The sequence below is a fragment of the Phaseolus vulgaris genome, chromosome 11 (genome assembly GCF_000499845.2).
Source record: "Phaseolus vulgaris cultivar G19833 chromosome 11, P. vulgaris v2.0, whole genome shotgun sequence".
NCBI lineage: Eukaryota > Viridiplantae > Streptophyta > Magnoliopsida > Fabales > Fabaceae > Phaseolus > Phaseolus vulgaris.
Genome location: NC_023749.2, coordinates 35,930,035 through 35,947,149, shown reverse-complemented (window position 1 = coordinate 35,947,149; position 17,115 = coordinate 35,930,035). Strand labels below are relative to the sequence as shown.

At 31.7% G+C, this 17,115-nt stretch overlaps 2 protein-coding genes and 1 long non-coding RNA gene across 3 annotated transcripts in view; 2 read left to right on the top strand and 1 right to left on the bottom strand.

Moving 5' to 3' along the window:
- LOC137819395 (uncharacterized) overlaps positions 1-12,575 on the top strand; it is a 60,555-nt gene extending 47,980 nt beyond the window's left edge. The window contains exons 18-20 of the mRNA XM_068623232.1: positions 4,813-5,019; positions 5,112-5,268; positions 12,111-12,575. Coding sequence (XP_068479333.1) covers positions 4,813-5,019; positions 5,112-5,268; positions 12,111-12,409 — 663 coding nt within the window. The 3' untranslated portion in view covers positions 12,410-12,575. The remainder of the gene's footprint in view (positions 1-4,812; positions 5,020-5,111; positions 5,269-12,110) is intronic.
- LOC137819409 (uncharacterized) lies at positions 7,026-7,971 on the bottom strand. The gene is made up of 2 exons (XM_068623256.1): positions 7,594-7,971; positions 7,026-7,493 (listed from the first exon to the last, which is right to left on the bottom strand). The coding sequence occupies exons 1-2, from the start codon at positions 7,839-7,841 to the stop codon at positions 7,145-7,147; spliced, it is 597 nt and encodes a 198-aa protein (XP_068479357.1). The 5' UTR covers positions 7,842-7,971; the 3' UTR covers positions 7,026-7,144.
- A 3,920-nt stretch (positions 12,576-16,495) lies between the features above and the next one.
- On the top strand, positions 16,496-16,902 carry LOC137810725 (uncharacterized). The gene is made up of 2 exons (XR_011080957.1): positions 16,496-16,585; positions 16,680-16,902. It is a non-coding gene; the product is annotated as an uncharacterized lncRNA (long non-coding RNA).
- The last annotated feature ends 213 nt before the right edge of the window (positions 16,903-17,115 follow it).

Here is a 17,115-nt window from a genome sequence, read left to right as displayed (position 1 = left end):
TCTATGCAACGGTAATTGAATTAGTTTGCTCAATCCCTGACCATAAATACCTTACTTAAGGTCATATTTGAATAACAGACATATAGTTTTTTTTTTCTTTCTAAACTCTAAATTCTCTCTAACATGACCTTTAATCAGTTTGTAGTAGCTAAAAGTCTGTTTGTCTCTGCAACTATAACTAAATGCAGTTGGCTCAATCTTTGTTCAAAAATACCTTGTTTAAGCTCTCATATATGCATACCAAACATAGTTTTTTATTCTCTTTCTAAACTCTAAATTCTTTGTAGCATGACCTTTAGCATAATGTCTAGAGCTTGAAACCTTTTATGATTATAAAAATAAGGAGTTGAACCTATATAAGCAGTCCTAGAGAAACAGAACAAGAGAAACTTAATTAATTCTTGAACAACCGAATGAAATGAATATTACAAGGATTTATAGTGTTTGCATTGTTTAGCAGCTGTTTTTGCTACCGCCTAGCACCTGTTAGCTAAATATGGACAAGTGTACACTAACATACAAGTAAACAACTAAACACCATACACTAACATACAAGCAAAAAGTTGGACAACTGTACACTAACATACAAGCAAAAAACTGGACAGTTGTATACTAACAACTCTTACTAACATCCCCCTTGAACTCAAGGAGAAGATCTGTCAGAAGAAAATTTGTTCACATTGAGTTTACTGCGAACAAACGTAAATCGAGTTGAAGATAGCACCTTTGTTAGAACATCTTCCCATAGATCAAGAGCAGGAATATGATAAATACAGAACTACTTGGCCAAAAATGGATACAACACTTAGATGGAGTAGTGTAGGAAATATGCAATTTTGTGAGTAGTGTAGAAATCCATGATAGTTCAGTAGAGGTTTGAGCCAAACTTCTATATTCTAACTCAAAAACAAACTTGTTCTGAGTTAACTCAAAAGCAAACTTGTTCTTAAAACAAACTCGGTAGACTTGTTGTAAACTGGTGAACTCGCTTAAGGTTGTTTGAGGTCGCTGCGTTGTGATTGTTCATCACGTTCGTTGTTGCTCACCTCTATTCGTTCTCAGTCGCCTCACCTTTGTTCATGGTCGCGTTCATCGAGTTCGTGCTTGCCTTTGTCTCATTTTCAATCGTTCAACACTCATGTTCATGGTCGTGTAGTGGTTGTGCGGTGGTCATCTGGTATTAGGTGAGACTCTTGGTGGTGTTGGTGCTGGTGCGATTTTTGGTTGCTGCTAGAGATTATTTTTTTAATTGGGGAGATTAGGGTAGTAGATTGGGAAAATTTTGTTTTAATTGGGGACATTAGGGCAGCAAATTGGGGAAATTTTGGTTTAATTTGGGAGATTAGGGCACCAAATTGGGGAGATTATGGTACTATATATATATATATGCTAGGGAAATTTTAACTGGGCAGATTAGGAAAGAGGAAAGTGCATATCTCATTCACTACTAAATTTTTTTTTATGGGAAGTAAATTCTTACGAGTTTACGGTTGTGTCTCTACTATGAGTTTATGGAGCTCTCGTACATTTATGTAGACTTTTTAAGTTTGATAACCTGAAAAAAGTTGCATGAAGCTTTGTTGTAATCTCATGAAAAACAAAACCATGGACTTAATCCTTTTGCCACCAGTCATGCTTTATATTTATTAATTGAGCCATTTACATTCTCCTTGACTTAAAAAACCCATTTACAACCAACAACTCGTCTATTAGAGGATAATGTAATTAATCCCATGCATTTTTTTTTTTGCACGAGAGCATCATACTCTTGCTTGCTGTATTGTAGCCAACCAATCAGCATCTTTTTGCGTAACACTTGTTGGTTCCGAATGAGAAAGAAGAAGTGAAAGGGGAATTCTATGTTGAACAATACTAGATTTGGACCTAATCTGCGTAGGGTGAGTATTAAGAGGAGGTGTTGTATTATGTACAAGTTCAGTATTTACAGTAGGTGCAGTAATAGATATAGACTAGATGAAGATGACTGTTTTGCAGAATTAATAGGCACATAAGGAAATGAAGTAGTGTCAGACGTTGGAGGTGGTGTAAGAAAGAGATTTAAATTAAAATACTCAATGAGATCTTTAACAGTATTGGGAATATGAGGAAAAAGACGAGAATAAGGAAATTCATGTTCCTTAAATCGAACATCCTTTGAAATGGAAACTCTTCCATTGGATGATAGACAATTGTAACCTTTGTATTTGAGAATATCTCTGGAAAATACACACCTCAAATTTAAAATCAAGTTTTAAGAGAATGATAAGGTTTTAAATGAGAAAACAAGCGCATCCAAAGTACATAAGAAGATTGAGAATTTATTATACAATTTTTAGATACCAAAATAATTAGTTGCAACAGAAACTAAATTAGATACCATTTTGAAAATTAAAAAAAAAAATTGGTTTCTAAATTAGTTTCTATTATTGTTAAATAGTTTCTAAATTGGTATCTAATTAGTTACCAATGTTTTAATTACTAATTATTTAATTTTTTAAATTTGGTTGTAAAAACATTGGTTGCTAATTAGATACCAATTTATAAATCATTTAAAAATAATATTAAACTAATTTAGAAATCAAAAATTTATTTAGTCCCTAAAATGATCTATAATTTAGTCATTATAGCAACTAATTATTTTTTGTCTCTAAAATTACTTTTCATTTCATGATTTTTTGCAGCAAGCTAAGCACATACAACTTATATGCTCTAACTGAGAGGAATCTTATAATTATAGAAATAGGGAATTGATCCTATATAATCAAGAATTGTTATTATTATCACAATAAGCTGATAATACTATATATTAAGAATATCTAAAATATATATGTATTATAAGGAACATTTCTATTTATTTCCCGTATTATACTTTTTAGGAGAGGATATCAAATCTTCTCTATTTATTATATTAATCACTTTTTTTTCTGATAAAAAAAATAGTAATCACTTTTTCTTAATATAAATAAAACGCGTAGTGTCTCAAAAACATACTAGCTCAATATTGTTTCTCTTTTCCCTAAAGTTTAACAAATCCAATCCACAACCTTGATTTCTAGCAATCTTCCTTGTCGAGCAATTCATGCTTTGGATCCAATTACATTCTCGCGCACAATTAACAAGAATCTTGTCAGAAAATCACTAGAAATGAATCAAAAATAATTAGTAGTACTGTTTGCGGAAAACTGATCTACCCACTTGGGGTCATTCTCGTTAAATAGCCATTAGGAGCTTTACAGCAGACAATTCTAGGAGACATTACAGATATTTAGAGTAATTTACAGAAAATTGTTTATGTACAATATAATGTCTAATTAAATAATAATTGTGACAGCTTTAAGGACATTAACATTCCCCCTCAAATTATGATTATTGATCAACCAACAACTAGTTGCCAACAAGGAACCGATGCCGTTGTTTTGTTTGGTAAGATATGTGTTTGGGAAGATAAAAACTACTTCTCCCTCTTTAGTGTAGATACAAAATGGATACTTGGGGAAGCAACAACCAAACAAAAGAAAATGGAGCAAATTAGAATAAGGACATTAAGGATTTTTAATATGGGAAAACTTTCTCAACTTGAGAAACAAAAATCCATGAACCTAGTCTAGAAAATTTTTCCACTATGAAAGTAGGATTACAATATTTGTTTCTCCCAACAAGGATGAAATATAATATCTCTCTAGCCTCTCACTAGGATTTCTAATTTCACACTAAGGTGGATAACAACTCTCTCATTTACTTTTTATGTTTTTTTATCACTAAAAAATAAATAAATTAAAAGGGAACACTTCAGGGTGTCTCAACCCTTATACAAGAACCTACACCTACTACATCTAGCTTTTGCAAAGTTAGGGGTTATATGCCTTAAGCTCTTTTTCCTTGTTTTGCTTTCTTCTCTCGTTAAGTCCTTTTGAGATCACTATGCTCACTCAAAAGAACTCCAGTTATATTTACTTTCTATGTTGCTCTTCACACTTGTTTGTCTTTCTTTTCCTCACAAGTTTCCTTTGTATAGAGAATGAGAGGAATACTTCTTCATAAAGAGATAGTGGATAATTAATGTCTGTCACATTTTCAAGATACCTTGAAAATACTATCTTCAACTTTCAAGGTTGAACTTCATAGTTTTCAAGAGAGATATATTTCCAAGACTTTGAAATGGTCATCATTGAATATATTCAATGGATCAATTATCAAGATTCATGGTCACGATCCTCATTAAATTAAGGAGAGATTCCCAACAATATAAGCCACATGAAGAAAAGTAGAAATATACGGAAGAGTTATTATAGGAAAATAGCTAAACGTAGAAGGAAATACGAAAATATCAAAGATATAATGAGTTGTATGTACGTTATCTTTTCCTTACTTAAGAAAAAAAGTAAGTGTAGATACAATTCTAGATATTACTAAGTGTACACACTTTTGGTTCATTTTATCAGTTTATCTTATTGTAATATTACATGAAAATTATTAAATAAAAAAAATTTAGAGATTAAAAATGTTTAGTTCTTGTATTAACTAAACTAGATATATTATTTTAAAGACTACAAAAATTATTGACATCTAAATTAGTTTCTATTATTGATAAATAGTTTTTAAATTGATATCTAATTAGTCACAAACTCTAGAAAATATTTATCAATAATAGAAATTAATATAAATATAAATAATTTTATTAGTTTCTAAAATACTATTTAATTTAGTTAATATAATAACTAGTTATTTTTATCTGTAAAATTAATTTTTATTTAATAATTTTTACTATTAAATTTGTCCTTTGTACCTTTAAAATGTTGGCACAACTTGCAGGTTGGGGTTCAAGGGTTGAAGATCATGAAGCCTCAGACCGAAAACGACAATTCTTCATCAATTATAACTGTAAATGGAGTAAAAGAATTGAGTGACGAAGTTGAGGGAGTTGATGTTGAAGTAGGCATGATATTATGTGAAGATAATGAAGATGATGAAATGGTTAATTGGGAAGTGGAGAATCTAAAGTTTTATATAAGACAAGCGGTAATGCTTCTTTGCCTTTGGTATTTAAAGTAATGTAGTGATTGAGTGTGTTTTATTGAAAGGTGATGTGTAATGAAGATTTTACTATACAGACTGAGACAGTTGTGACGAAGGAAGAGGTCCAACACCTCACTTTTCTGTGCAAATCCGAAATTGATTCTTTGGGACGAATAACGGCTGGAATTTTACGGCTCTTTAATCTAGAAAGTTCTGTCGGCCAGTATGTAATTGACCGCCTTGGCAATCTAGGTACGCTTCCTGATTTTCTTCTCTATACAATGCTTTTAATTAGGAATTAATTTAACTTAATTTACCAATTACCAAGTGCTGTCATTGTTATAAATCTTAGAACTGCATTTTGATCGATTGGGTGGACATGGATTTCAGGTTTAACATTCTTCATTGGCAATGAATGGTTGGTTTTGTATCCATGTCATTAAGATTAAGAGAGAGTGCATATTTCTTTTATTTTATTTTTCTTACTTAAATCAAAATAAAAAGTCTGAATATGTACACTCGCTCGTTCTACATAATGTAAAATAAAAATTCAATAAAGACTAGAATAAGAAAAAACAAAATAAAGGCAACACATATGTACAAAGAGAAACATCTAAGAATTAGAAAAGAGAAAATTAATATTAGCTTCCTTCTAGAAACCTTGTATCCATATCCTTTGTTAGCCCCCCGCAAACTGAGGAACAAATATTGATAAGACCCAACTTGGAACAAATACTCTTGAAAGATTAAAGTCTTAAGGCTTTGATATAAATGTTAGCCAGTTGCTCTGTCGTAGAAATGAGAAGCAAATATATGAGACTCTACTTCAATTTTTCCCTAACAATGTGATCATCTTTTTTTATGTGTTTTGTACGCTCATGAAACACAAGATTACTTGTTGAGTCATTGTCACAATACAAAAGTGATGGTTGCTCAAAAGGAACTTTGAAATCTTGAAAAAGAGAAGTTAGTCATTGAATTTCACATGTAACAGTGGTCATTACCCTGTATTCACCTTCACATGAACTCTTTGATATTGTTCCTTGCTTATTTGATTTCCATGATATGAGAGAATTTCCAAGATACACACTAAAACCAATCATTGATTGTCTTGAATGACTACATGTGCTCTAATCACTATCACAAAAGGCTTTTAAATGAGCAAAAGTGTTGGAAAAGAAAAATACATCAAGATTCGGAGCTCCTTTAACATATCTGAAAATTCCAATTGTTGCATTATAGTGAGCAAGTGCAGGTGTAACAAGAAATTGAGAAAGTTGTTGCACATAAAAGGTTACGTCAGGTCGGGTATTAGTGAGATACATAAGTCTTTCATTCAATCTTCTATAGGCTTGAATATTTGTGAAAGGAACACTTCCAGTAGAAGATAATTTTGCATGATAATCAATTGGAGTAGGTGCAAGTTTGCAGGCTAAAAGACCTGCATCCAATGTAGTCAAACTCGTAACTCGTACGAGGATCGGGAAGGAGTTAAAAGATCGTAACTCGAGGATCGTAACTCAACTCATAAGAGTTACTAACATATGAAAAATAATATTCAATACATAACACAACTGGAAACAGTTTCATAAATCATAAATTGTTCATACAAAAAACAACTAAGTTCACAAATATCTAATACAATTAAACTATCCAAGGAAATCCTTCATATTAATTAAAGGATAATCATCATTCTCTTCTACAAGATCTTCATTTTCATTAATGTTATCTATGCCAAGACCTTCATCATCCGCAGCAATTGGAGGAACCTCCAAATCATCCATAGGTTCAACTTCTCCAACTTCATCCAAATCATCCATAAGTTCAACATCATTTGCTTCATTATCTTCCACTGTCCATTCTTCATCAGAGGCAAGCTCATCAATGTTGTAGTTTTTTGTGTTCCTAACATCCTTCCTCTTCATCAATCTTGAATTAGCCATCACAAAGACTACATCATTCATGGTCTTCTGGTGTAAACAATTTCTTTTTTTCGTGTGGACCTAAATAATTATAACATCATAAATTTATCCCTTCATAAATTTTAATTATAAAATGAACTCATAAATTTAAATGCTTACCCTTTCAAATGCACTTCAATTGCGCTCACACCCGGATGAACTACAAGTCAAACCCAAAACTCTAACTGCAAATCTTTGTAGTTCCGGAAGTGCATCACCATATTGTTCCCACCACTGTGCTGGAGTTTTTTTTTTAGTGCACGTTGAGCTATTTCACTACCCAAAAATCCAGATTTGCTCTTGAAACCCTCAATTTGGGCATCAATCTTAGTTATCTCATCAATGTCTCCTCCCATCCTCTCTAAACATTCATACATCCCCCGTTTCACCTCATAATCAACTTTAAAATCCGGATGATAATGCAAAATGGGATTTAGATAACGGCCTGCAGCATGTAATGGCCTATGCAATTGGTTGTCCCATCTTTGATCAATGATTTCCCAAAGTGGAGTGTAACTATGTAAGATAAAAGTAAATAAATAAATATAGAAACAAAATTTATATTTCTAAAAAAGATTAGGAATGAAATAAAAGTGAAAGGTAATTAGTTATTTACCTTTTACTAACTCCATTGAAGAGACTTTGTATCTTCTCTTTAGCAAGGTCCATCTCTTCATAAATAAAACCCATGGCTGGTTTTTCATCAGAATCCACCATGCGCAACACCTTAATTAGGGGAAGAGCACCCCTTAAACAATTCAAAATATTTGACCAGAATCCCTTATTCAATACCGAATTTTCAACAAGCCTTCCATGTCTAGTCTTTACACACTGACTAGATTGCCACTCCTTAGATGTAAACATCCTAATAAGTGATTTCTTATTCTCATTTAAACATCCCAAAGTTAAATAAGAAGTGGCAAAACGAGTATTAGCCGATCTTATTAAATCTATCCCTTCAGTATGTTTGTGCAACAAGCAAATAAGACTAGTTCTAGAATAGATATAGGTTGTTATTTTCTTACCATTTGATATAGTCTCCTGATGGAGTGGTATTTTCTTCTCAAAATCTTCCAACATTAAATCAATGCAATGTGTTGCGCATGGTGTCCAATACAATTTTCTTCTCTTTTGCATTAAGAGATCTCCAACTACTTTGTAATTTGCTGTATTATCAGTTACAATCTACATCACATTATCTTCCCCAACCTCTTTAACAACATCATCCATCATCTTGAAAATTTTGCCAACTGTCTTAGATATGTCAGAAGCATCAATTGACTTCAAAAAAATAGTCCCCTTTGAACTATTTACAAGAAAATTAAGTATGGTTCTTCTCTTCCTGTCAGTCCACCCATCTGTCATTATTGTGCAACCATATTTTTTTCAACATAATCTATGTTCTTCCAATATTTGATTGGTTTTTTCAACTTGTTGCTTCAAATATTTCACCCTGATTTCATGGTATGATGGTGGCTTAATTCCAGGGCCATGTTTGGAAATCATTTCAACCATTTTAGTGAACTCTTCACTCCTTGCTACATTAAAGGGAATAGCATTGTTGTAGAAAAATAAAGAAATTTGTTGACATGTATCTTCCCTCTCACTTTTCTTGAAGATGGAATTGATAGTAGTTTGACTTCCTCTTCTCTTGAAAATACTTGATGACTCACCCCCCACACTCTCTTCTTGAGAAGGTCTTTTTCTAAAATTTTCAGAATCACTCACATAGCTTTCCAAGTCTACTTCGAACATAGATTTTTTTATTAAATTTTGCTGCAGCATAGAAACAGTACCCAACATTAAATTTTTAACTTCTTCTGGAACAGCAAGACATGCTCCAACATTTTTTGAAGTGCATGCAAGATGATGTTTTAGCCTATAGATACCCCCAATTAAAATCTTCTCACAATATTTACACTTCACGTTTCTTGATTTCCCATCAATGGAAATACAGTGATTCCATCCAGGGTCCTTTTTTTGTACTGTCCCCACCTCCTGAATCCATAGTAGAAGGCACTGTCTTGTAGAATAAAAAAATAGCATGTGATGGAAAATGAGAGAGAAGAGATGAGGAGAATGTTCGCGGAGGAGGCGACGCGAGCAGAGCGGCGGCGTCGCGAGCGGAGGAGGAGGCGGCATTGCGAGCGAAGGAGGAGGAGGCGTCGCGAGCGGAGGCGGAGGTGGCGTCGCGAGTAGAGCAGCGGCATCGCGAGCAGGGGCGTAGGCGGCGTCGCGAGCAGAGGCGGAGGCGGTAGGTTTTGTTCTGTGTTGTTTAGGGTTTCTAATTTTTTTAGGGTTTCACTCTAAAAAAACACACATTGGGCCTCTCTAGCCACATTGGGCCGCACTGGCCGCATTGGGCCGCACCAGACTAAAATAAATTAGGGATTTTTTAGGGTTAGGTTGTGCCGCGCCACAGTGCGAGGCGACTCGGAGACGGCCTCCGAGGCAGCGAGGCAGCGAGCTCCGCGGCGATGCGGTGCGATCCGCTCCGGCACCGATCCGTCATGCGAGTCAACTCGATTTTGGCTCCAGAATCGCTGAATCGTACATTTTTGCGAGTTTACTCGCGATTTTGACTACATTGTCTGCATCTGTTAACAATTCTAGTGTATTTTTCCTTTGATTCCCCATTATCCCTTTCTTACTTCATGATATTTCAAGACCAAGAAAATATCTTAAATTCCCAAAATCATTGATCTTGAATGTTTGATTCGCTCAATCTCCTTTTTATCATTTTCTGTCAATATTATATCATCCACATACACCAATAATGTTGTAAAAGATCCTTCAAAAGAATTAATGAACAAGAAATGATCATTCATAGATTGAGTATATGCCATAGAAAGCAAAACTGATGACAATTTGGCAAACCACTCTCTGTTGGCTTGCTTAAGGCCATAAAAAGCCTTTTTTAATTTACAAACTTGTCCTGGTTGAGTAGAAGTCAATCTAGAAGGAGCAACCATGTATACATCTTCTTTCAACTCTCTATATAAAAAGGCATTGTTTATGTCTAATTATTTCAATTCCCAATCATAGATAGAAGCTAGAGAAAGAAACAACCTTATGGTGGTCATCTTTGCTATTGGAGAGAAAGTATCAAGATAGTCAATGCCTTCTGTTTGTGTGTATCCCTTTGCTACTAGTCGTGCTTTATATCTTTCAACTGTCCCATTAACTTTATATTTTATTTCGATTCAACCTATGGTTGTTTTTTCCTTAGGCAAAAGAACAATCTCCCATGTTTGATTTGACTCCAAAGAAGATATCTCACATTGTATAGCTTTTCTCCAACAGTCATGTTTCACAGCTTCAGAATAAGTGTTTGACTCAACATGGTGTGAAGAAAGAGACATAACAAGATATGTGTAAGAAGGTGGTAAATTGTTATAAGACAACAAGATTTAAAGGATATTTAACTCTTGAAAATGTATTGGAAACATTAAGATTGCAACGATAGTCCTTTAAATACTTAGGTGGTTTTTTTTATTCTGGTACTCATTCGGACAGACTGGTCTGATTCAAAATTTTGTTTTGTGTCGTGATCTACATTGAGGTTTTGGTCTATATGGGAACAAACTTCTTTTGGAACCTCAATTTCTGACTTACAATTATTATTACTGTTATTTTCAGCATTATCACAATGTGCAAGAATGGCTTGTGATGGCTGACTCAAAATAGGTTGATCTTCAGTAAAAAAAATTGATCATGAATGTAAGGACTGTTAGTTTCATTGTTAGTATCTTGAACCCTTTCATGTGGAAAAACATTTTCATAGAAGACAACATCCCTAGACACAAAAATTTCTCTGGATTGAATATTCGACAGAACATATCCTTTTGTTTGGAGTATTGACACATGATGTTTGATGCACTATTAATTTGTTAACAAATAAATTAGTCATAAAATATTCAATCTCATTATCACTTATTATTTGTATTGCTATCTCAAATTGTGTTAACAAAAACAACAAAAATTTCCAAAGTCTTGACAACTTCAAATTTTTGTTTTAAAAGAAAAATCAATGTGTACCTCAAATAGTAATCAACTATGGTCAAGAAATATTTATGACCATGAATTGATGGTATTTAGTATGGTCCCCATACATATATATGAATCAATTCAAAATATTTTTTAGATTTAGATGTACTAATAGGAAAATAAAGTCTTTTTTGTTTTGCAAAATAACAAACATCACAAACAATAGATTTGTTATATTTAACAAAAGGATATTTAGTCATCATAGCATCAATACATTTGTTTGAAATATGTCCTAATAAATAATTTCAAAGGGTTTCTAGATCACTAGCACCAACATTAACAATATTGATGGTATGTGCATATTTGATGGGTTTGATTTAAAGTTTTTAGGATGGAATCCTGAGTATATAAAGTTTATATCGCATCTTAGCTGAACTAATTATTTTTAAGTAGTTCTTGTTCTGAATGTGACAACCATTAGAGTCAAAGGTAAGAACACAAGATTATTATCAATCAATTTTGCTACTGAAAGAAGATTAAAAGTGAAACAAGGAATATACAAAACATTGTCTATGACATGATTTTGATTGAAAAAAACAGTTCTAGAATAATTGACAATGACTTGATTTCCATTTGGTAACTAGACATAAATTAGACTAATTTGATTATATGAAGAACAAATGTGGTCAGTAGCACCACTATCAAGAATCCAAGAACTGAAGGAAGAAATAAATTTATTACCAATTTGTGTTGTCATGTTGGAAGGAATAATAGAGACTTGATTAGAAACATTACCACTGGATTTGGATTGTTGTAAAAGAGCTAATAATGTTTGATACTACCCAGGAGTATAATCAATTTGTTGAGACTGCACTTTTGTATTTGAACCTTCATGATTTTGCTAATCATTATTATAATCTTGTTCGAAAGAAGAAATCATCTTCTGATAATCAAAAATATGAATTATGTCTCGTGAGAACCTCTCCTTAAATGATTTCATATGTCAAAGACATTATCCATACAGATAATGTTTTGTAGGATGGGTGGAGAAACAACCTTGAGCATTCAAGAAACAATCAAGATATTGGCTTTGGCTCTCATTTATTCTCATTTATTCTTTTTTGATAATGCTATGATGATATGCAGGAAGTGAAGACATTGACAAGAATTTGTGTCCTGAGAAGCCTAGCATAGATGGTAGTGTTTCTAGCCAAGGCCTCTCTCAGTTACAAAACCCAACAAATGAAAGTCCAAGAAAAAGTATGGAACAAACAATAACTTTGCTTGAGGAAGCAGTAGCTGCTTCACAGGCTAAGATTACTGATTTGATATCTGACATTGCTACTTCTGAGTCTTCCTTTCAGCACCTCACTGTTATCAAAGAACTCAGTCAAAAAATTGAGTCCATGCAGGGTTTAGTGGTGCAATTGAAGAACCAACTTTAATACACCACTCATGTGCAGTTAAATTTTATACTTTTCATAGTTCAGAAATTCTTTTGTATATAGCATAGAAGATCATAGTTTGAGTTTTATACGAGATGAGCCAAAGTGAAGGCTCTGCATTTATGCATTATTAAATTTTGTAGCGTTAAAGCATCACCGAATGGGAGAAAAGAATGCCATTTTGTTCGCCTGAATTCAACTTTGTCAAAGAGTTATTGATAGCTACAAAGATATATATTGGATAAGTTTAAATAAACTTCTTCATGATATTTGTTGAAGAAGAATATAAGAATATGAAATAAGTTTTTTTTCTAAGTTAAAAGATTACCTTTTATAACTAGTTATAAAATGAGTTTTAATTTATGTATTAACTATTTAACTCATAAAGAAACTTATTTTTTCTTATTTTTTTAAAGTTCTTTTAGAGAAATTTATTCTAACTTATTAAGAAAAACACATTTATATTTTTTTTTCTTGTATCTAAACAATCAAGGTCCCCTTTCATAATGTAAATATGTTTATAATATATATGCATGTAAACAAATATTAAAATAGGGTAGGATAAGTAATAAAAAATAATATACCTTAATTATTTTAATTTCCCTTAATAAATTTTTATAATTAAATTTTGTTATTAATTAATGAGTATTTTTTAATCTTACAAATCTTAAAACTTTTCATGTTCACTCGGTTGATCATCATAAACAACGTTAATAACTAAAATTTTCTCTGCGAGATATCGAATTAATTTTTATTCATATTTTATTGAAAGCATGAGCAAACCTGCAGGATTAAAATTAATATATGATGGTAAGACATGGACATGATACTTAAATGAAGATAATCTTCACCTTGTAAATATGTTCATGTATAATCTTCAACTTGCATGAATCTAAATATTTTAAACTGAATACTTTCGCAGAATACATTGAAAATTCATATATAAAATATGTAATTGCCTTAAACATGAGATGTTTAGTATAAAAAAATATTAAATTTATAGAAGGGAAAATATAACTTGTTTTTTTCTTATATTTTCAAATTAATGAATTCACTCCATTAATTTTTGAAAGTATGTGATTTTAATATTTTTTACATTTAAATTTAATGTATAGTGACAGTTATTTACCACAAGACTAAATTTACACAATTCTTTTAAATCTAACTTTTTTTAATATTTAGTGACGTTTTTTTATCGTCATAAAGTAATTAGAAAAGATTAAATTTATACATTTATTTAAAATTGAAAGATTAATTAGTCAATTTTTAAAGTATAGGTATGAAAACCAAATTTAACGAAAAAAAATATATAAAAAACACATTTAACCCTTTATGTACTTGTTATTAAATAAATCTAAGAGTTAAGAAGTATCTTCATGATACAAAATTGGAATAAGGAAAGGAGAAGGTGAGATAGGTCTTTGTTCCTGTCGGTTGACCCAGAAACGTCTCTATGCGTCTACGTCACCCTCACGCTCAGAATCCCTGCGCTTGCACGTGTCTTCCCTCTGTTTGAATGCCTGAAAACACAAAGACAAACGGTGTCCTAGAGGCCGTTTGCACTCCGACGACCAAGTCAATCTTAGGGCTAGAAAACACCAAAACTGTTTAACGTAAGATTGTATGTGTAAGCGGCGCAAAGAATAGTGTACCTTGCTAAGTTTGTTACTTCCCTTTATATAGACTGAAACTAGGGTTTCCACTGTTTCCATTACCCAAAATAGGCTTCCTGAGGGGGTGGGCCCCAGCGCCGCAGTTACCCACTCTTAGGATAACCTAGTGCGTGGGGTTCCTTAACTAAAGTGCAACCTCTGACGGGATGACCACCTGGATGCCTCCTCGTGCACCTGGTCTCTGGGGTCACTCGTCTTGGGAGCGCCTTAGCTGTCCTCGCGCCATGCATGCAGCTCGACCCTTGGAACGTGACCCTCAATGGTCGTATCTTTCCAGTAGCTTTATACTTGTGTTACGCCTGAACGCGTCATCCACTCCACACGCATGAACTCTCGTGACCTAGGCTTCTCCCTTACTGATAACTGGTACGTGGCCTGGGATCCACCTCTCGTGGCCCAGCTCTGCTGTTTGAGTCTCGATGTCTGACCTCTCACACTGCTCAGTGGTACGTCGGTACATTCTGGTGACCAATGTCAGACCACTCTCTGGTTGCTTAGCGCACGTGCTTCGCTAGACACTGTCCCATGTTGCTCGTGGGACCCCGCTTACGTGGCCGCAACATCACTAATAGTCAACGACGCCCGAGAACTGGTCAGTACAGTCTTTATTAACAAAAACCTAGATCATATTAATTTTATGAAGGTGAAGTAACACAACTTTATTAAGAAAACATTATAAACCTAGAGTAATTATATGTAAGCTTTGAAACCAATGTTATTTTATGGGGGTTTTAAAATCTAAGGTATTTTACAGAGGTTTTGAAATCCATGAAATTTTACGAAGGTTCTAAAACTCACAACATTTTATGGACACTCTTAAACTCATGGTACTTAACGGGGATTTTGAAAAACCTCCATTACCCAGGGAATAAGTTCCCAACAGATGGTTTAACAAGGAAAAGTGTAACCTCGGATAAATGATTTAAGAAAGGTTTTAACCCTTGGTAATATAAAAATAAACCTCCATTAAATTATTTTTTTTCTTGTTAATATCAATTTAATTATTTTAAGGGTTAAATATGTTTTTCATCCTCGTACTTTAACAAGAAATTGATTTCCGTCCTTGGTCCAAACTTTAGACCTTCGCAGTGTTAGTAGTGTGAAAATGATTGGAATGAGGCATGTTCTTGTTGGCTCACCTGGATTAGGTCTTGGTGGTGGATTTTGTGCTAACTTTTCTTTTCTACTGTTGCTGCTTCGAGATGCCTGAAATCCAAATGAAGGGAACTCCACCTGTTGACAAGACTAGATCAAGTTAGTAAGAGCATATAATCACTGTCCATATCAGAAATATTTTAATATAATTATTTTTAATATTTTAAAAAAATCGTTTTCATATTAAAATATTTATTAAAATTTTCATATTTTCCTTTCTAAGTGCCTCCATCACTTTCATGTTCTCCAATAATTAATATCAATATTCTAATTAATATTAATGTTTTAATTAATATCAATATTATAATTAATATTAAAACTGGATCTTAAAATTATACTTAATATTATAATTAATATTAAAACTGGATCTTAAAATTATACTTAATATTTATAATTAATATTAAAATTGGATCTTATAATTATAATTTACATAAATATTCATATTTATAATAATTATAAATATTAATTATAATAATTATTATAATTATATGATCATGTTTTAATATAAATAGAAAATATTAATTGTAATATATTTTTTTTAAAATATTATAAACATCTTTTATATTAAAATATTTATTTTATCGAAAAAATAAAGTTAAAATTAGATTTATTACTTAAACTTTTATCATTTCGACATTCAGTCATGACGTAAATGTTATAATATATTATAATTCTTTAAAAATGTTAATTAAATTATATGAATAATTATATAATAAATAAGAAAATATATATTTATTCTGTTAATTTTTATATGCATAATTTTAATTTATATTATGCATGTATTCTAAATAATATAATTGTATTTAAATAGTTATTTAAAATTTAATTTTGATCAAAATATAGATTTGTTTAGTATTTTTTATAGCATCAAAATTACATTATAATTATGTCTAATGTTTTAATTTACTCTAATTTATAATAGGAATGTATTTAATTTATCATTTGTTTTAATTGAAAATATAAGGTATTTTATTTTTATTAACATTTTTAATAATTAATAAATATAATGCTACTTTAAAAATGATTTTTTAATTATTATTAAAGTAGTTTCTATTATTAAGAAAAAAATTATAAAATAGTTTCCTATTATTTTTAAACTCTAAATTAATTAATATTTAATTTTTTTTAATGTTTATTTGGAGTGTAAATTTATGGTAAAGGAAGATTCTCATAATATTTTCTTCATAATAAAGTAATTATTATCTATATATATATACCTATGTTTTTTAAAAACTTCATATCAAATTATTAATTAGGTAAGGAAGGAGTGCATTACACTAAAATCAGATTAAGATGAATATGTTCTCTTCAATTCTGTTTGTTCTGCTTGTTCTCTCCATTGGGATGGGTATGTTTTGTTTTCAATTTATTTAAGCATTTCAATCTTATAATTTTTTGTCTAAGGTTGGTTGGTTAATATTCTGTGTTTGTGTATGATGTAGAAAATGAAGGGCCACTAAAAATGATAGAGGCAAGATTTTGTGACGTAACATTACACGATTATTGTGAAGCAGAATGTTTTACAGATTGCCCCAAAAAATACGGAAAGAAAGCAATGGGTGTGTGTAATGAAACAAGTCAATGCATATGTCGATGGGAATGCTAACTGTTTCACATCCTTTTGTGTTCACTAAATTCAAAGAAATAAAAACACTCTTTTCATTATTCTGTCTTTTTATCTCTCTTTATTTTCTGCTTAGGAACATAAATATTCTTCTCTCTGTTTATATTTTCAGTTTTCTATCTCCAATAAAATTGACATAAAATACTTAATGATGACTATTTAAAGTCATAAATTTGTTTTATAAATAATTTTTCAATTAATAATTTTAAATACATTATGCAGTAATAATGGATTCCCTTTTAGACTCGTTTGAA

Bases quoted from the DNA above. Each gene is read 5' to 3' on its own strand.
- LOC137819409 (XM_068623256.1), bottom strand. From the start codon at position 7,841: ATGTTTACATCTAAGGAGTGGCAATCTAGTCAGTGTGTAAAGACTAGA. The intron at 7,494-7,593 runs GTAAATAACTAA...TATCTTACATAG, and splicing joins TTCAATGGAGTTAGTAAAAG to TTACACTCCACTTTGGGAAA.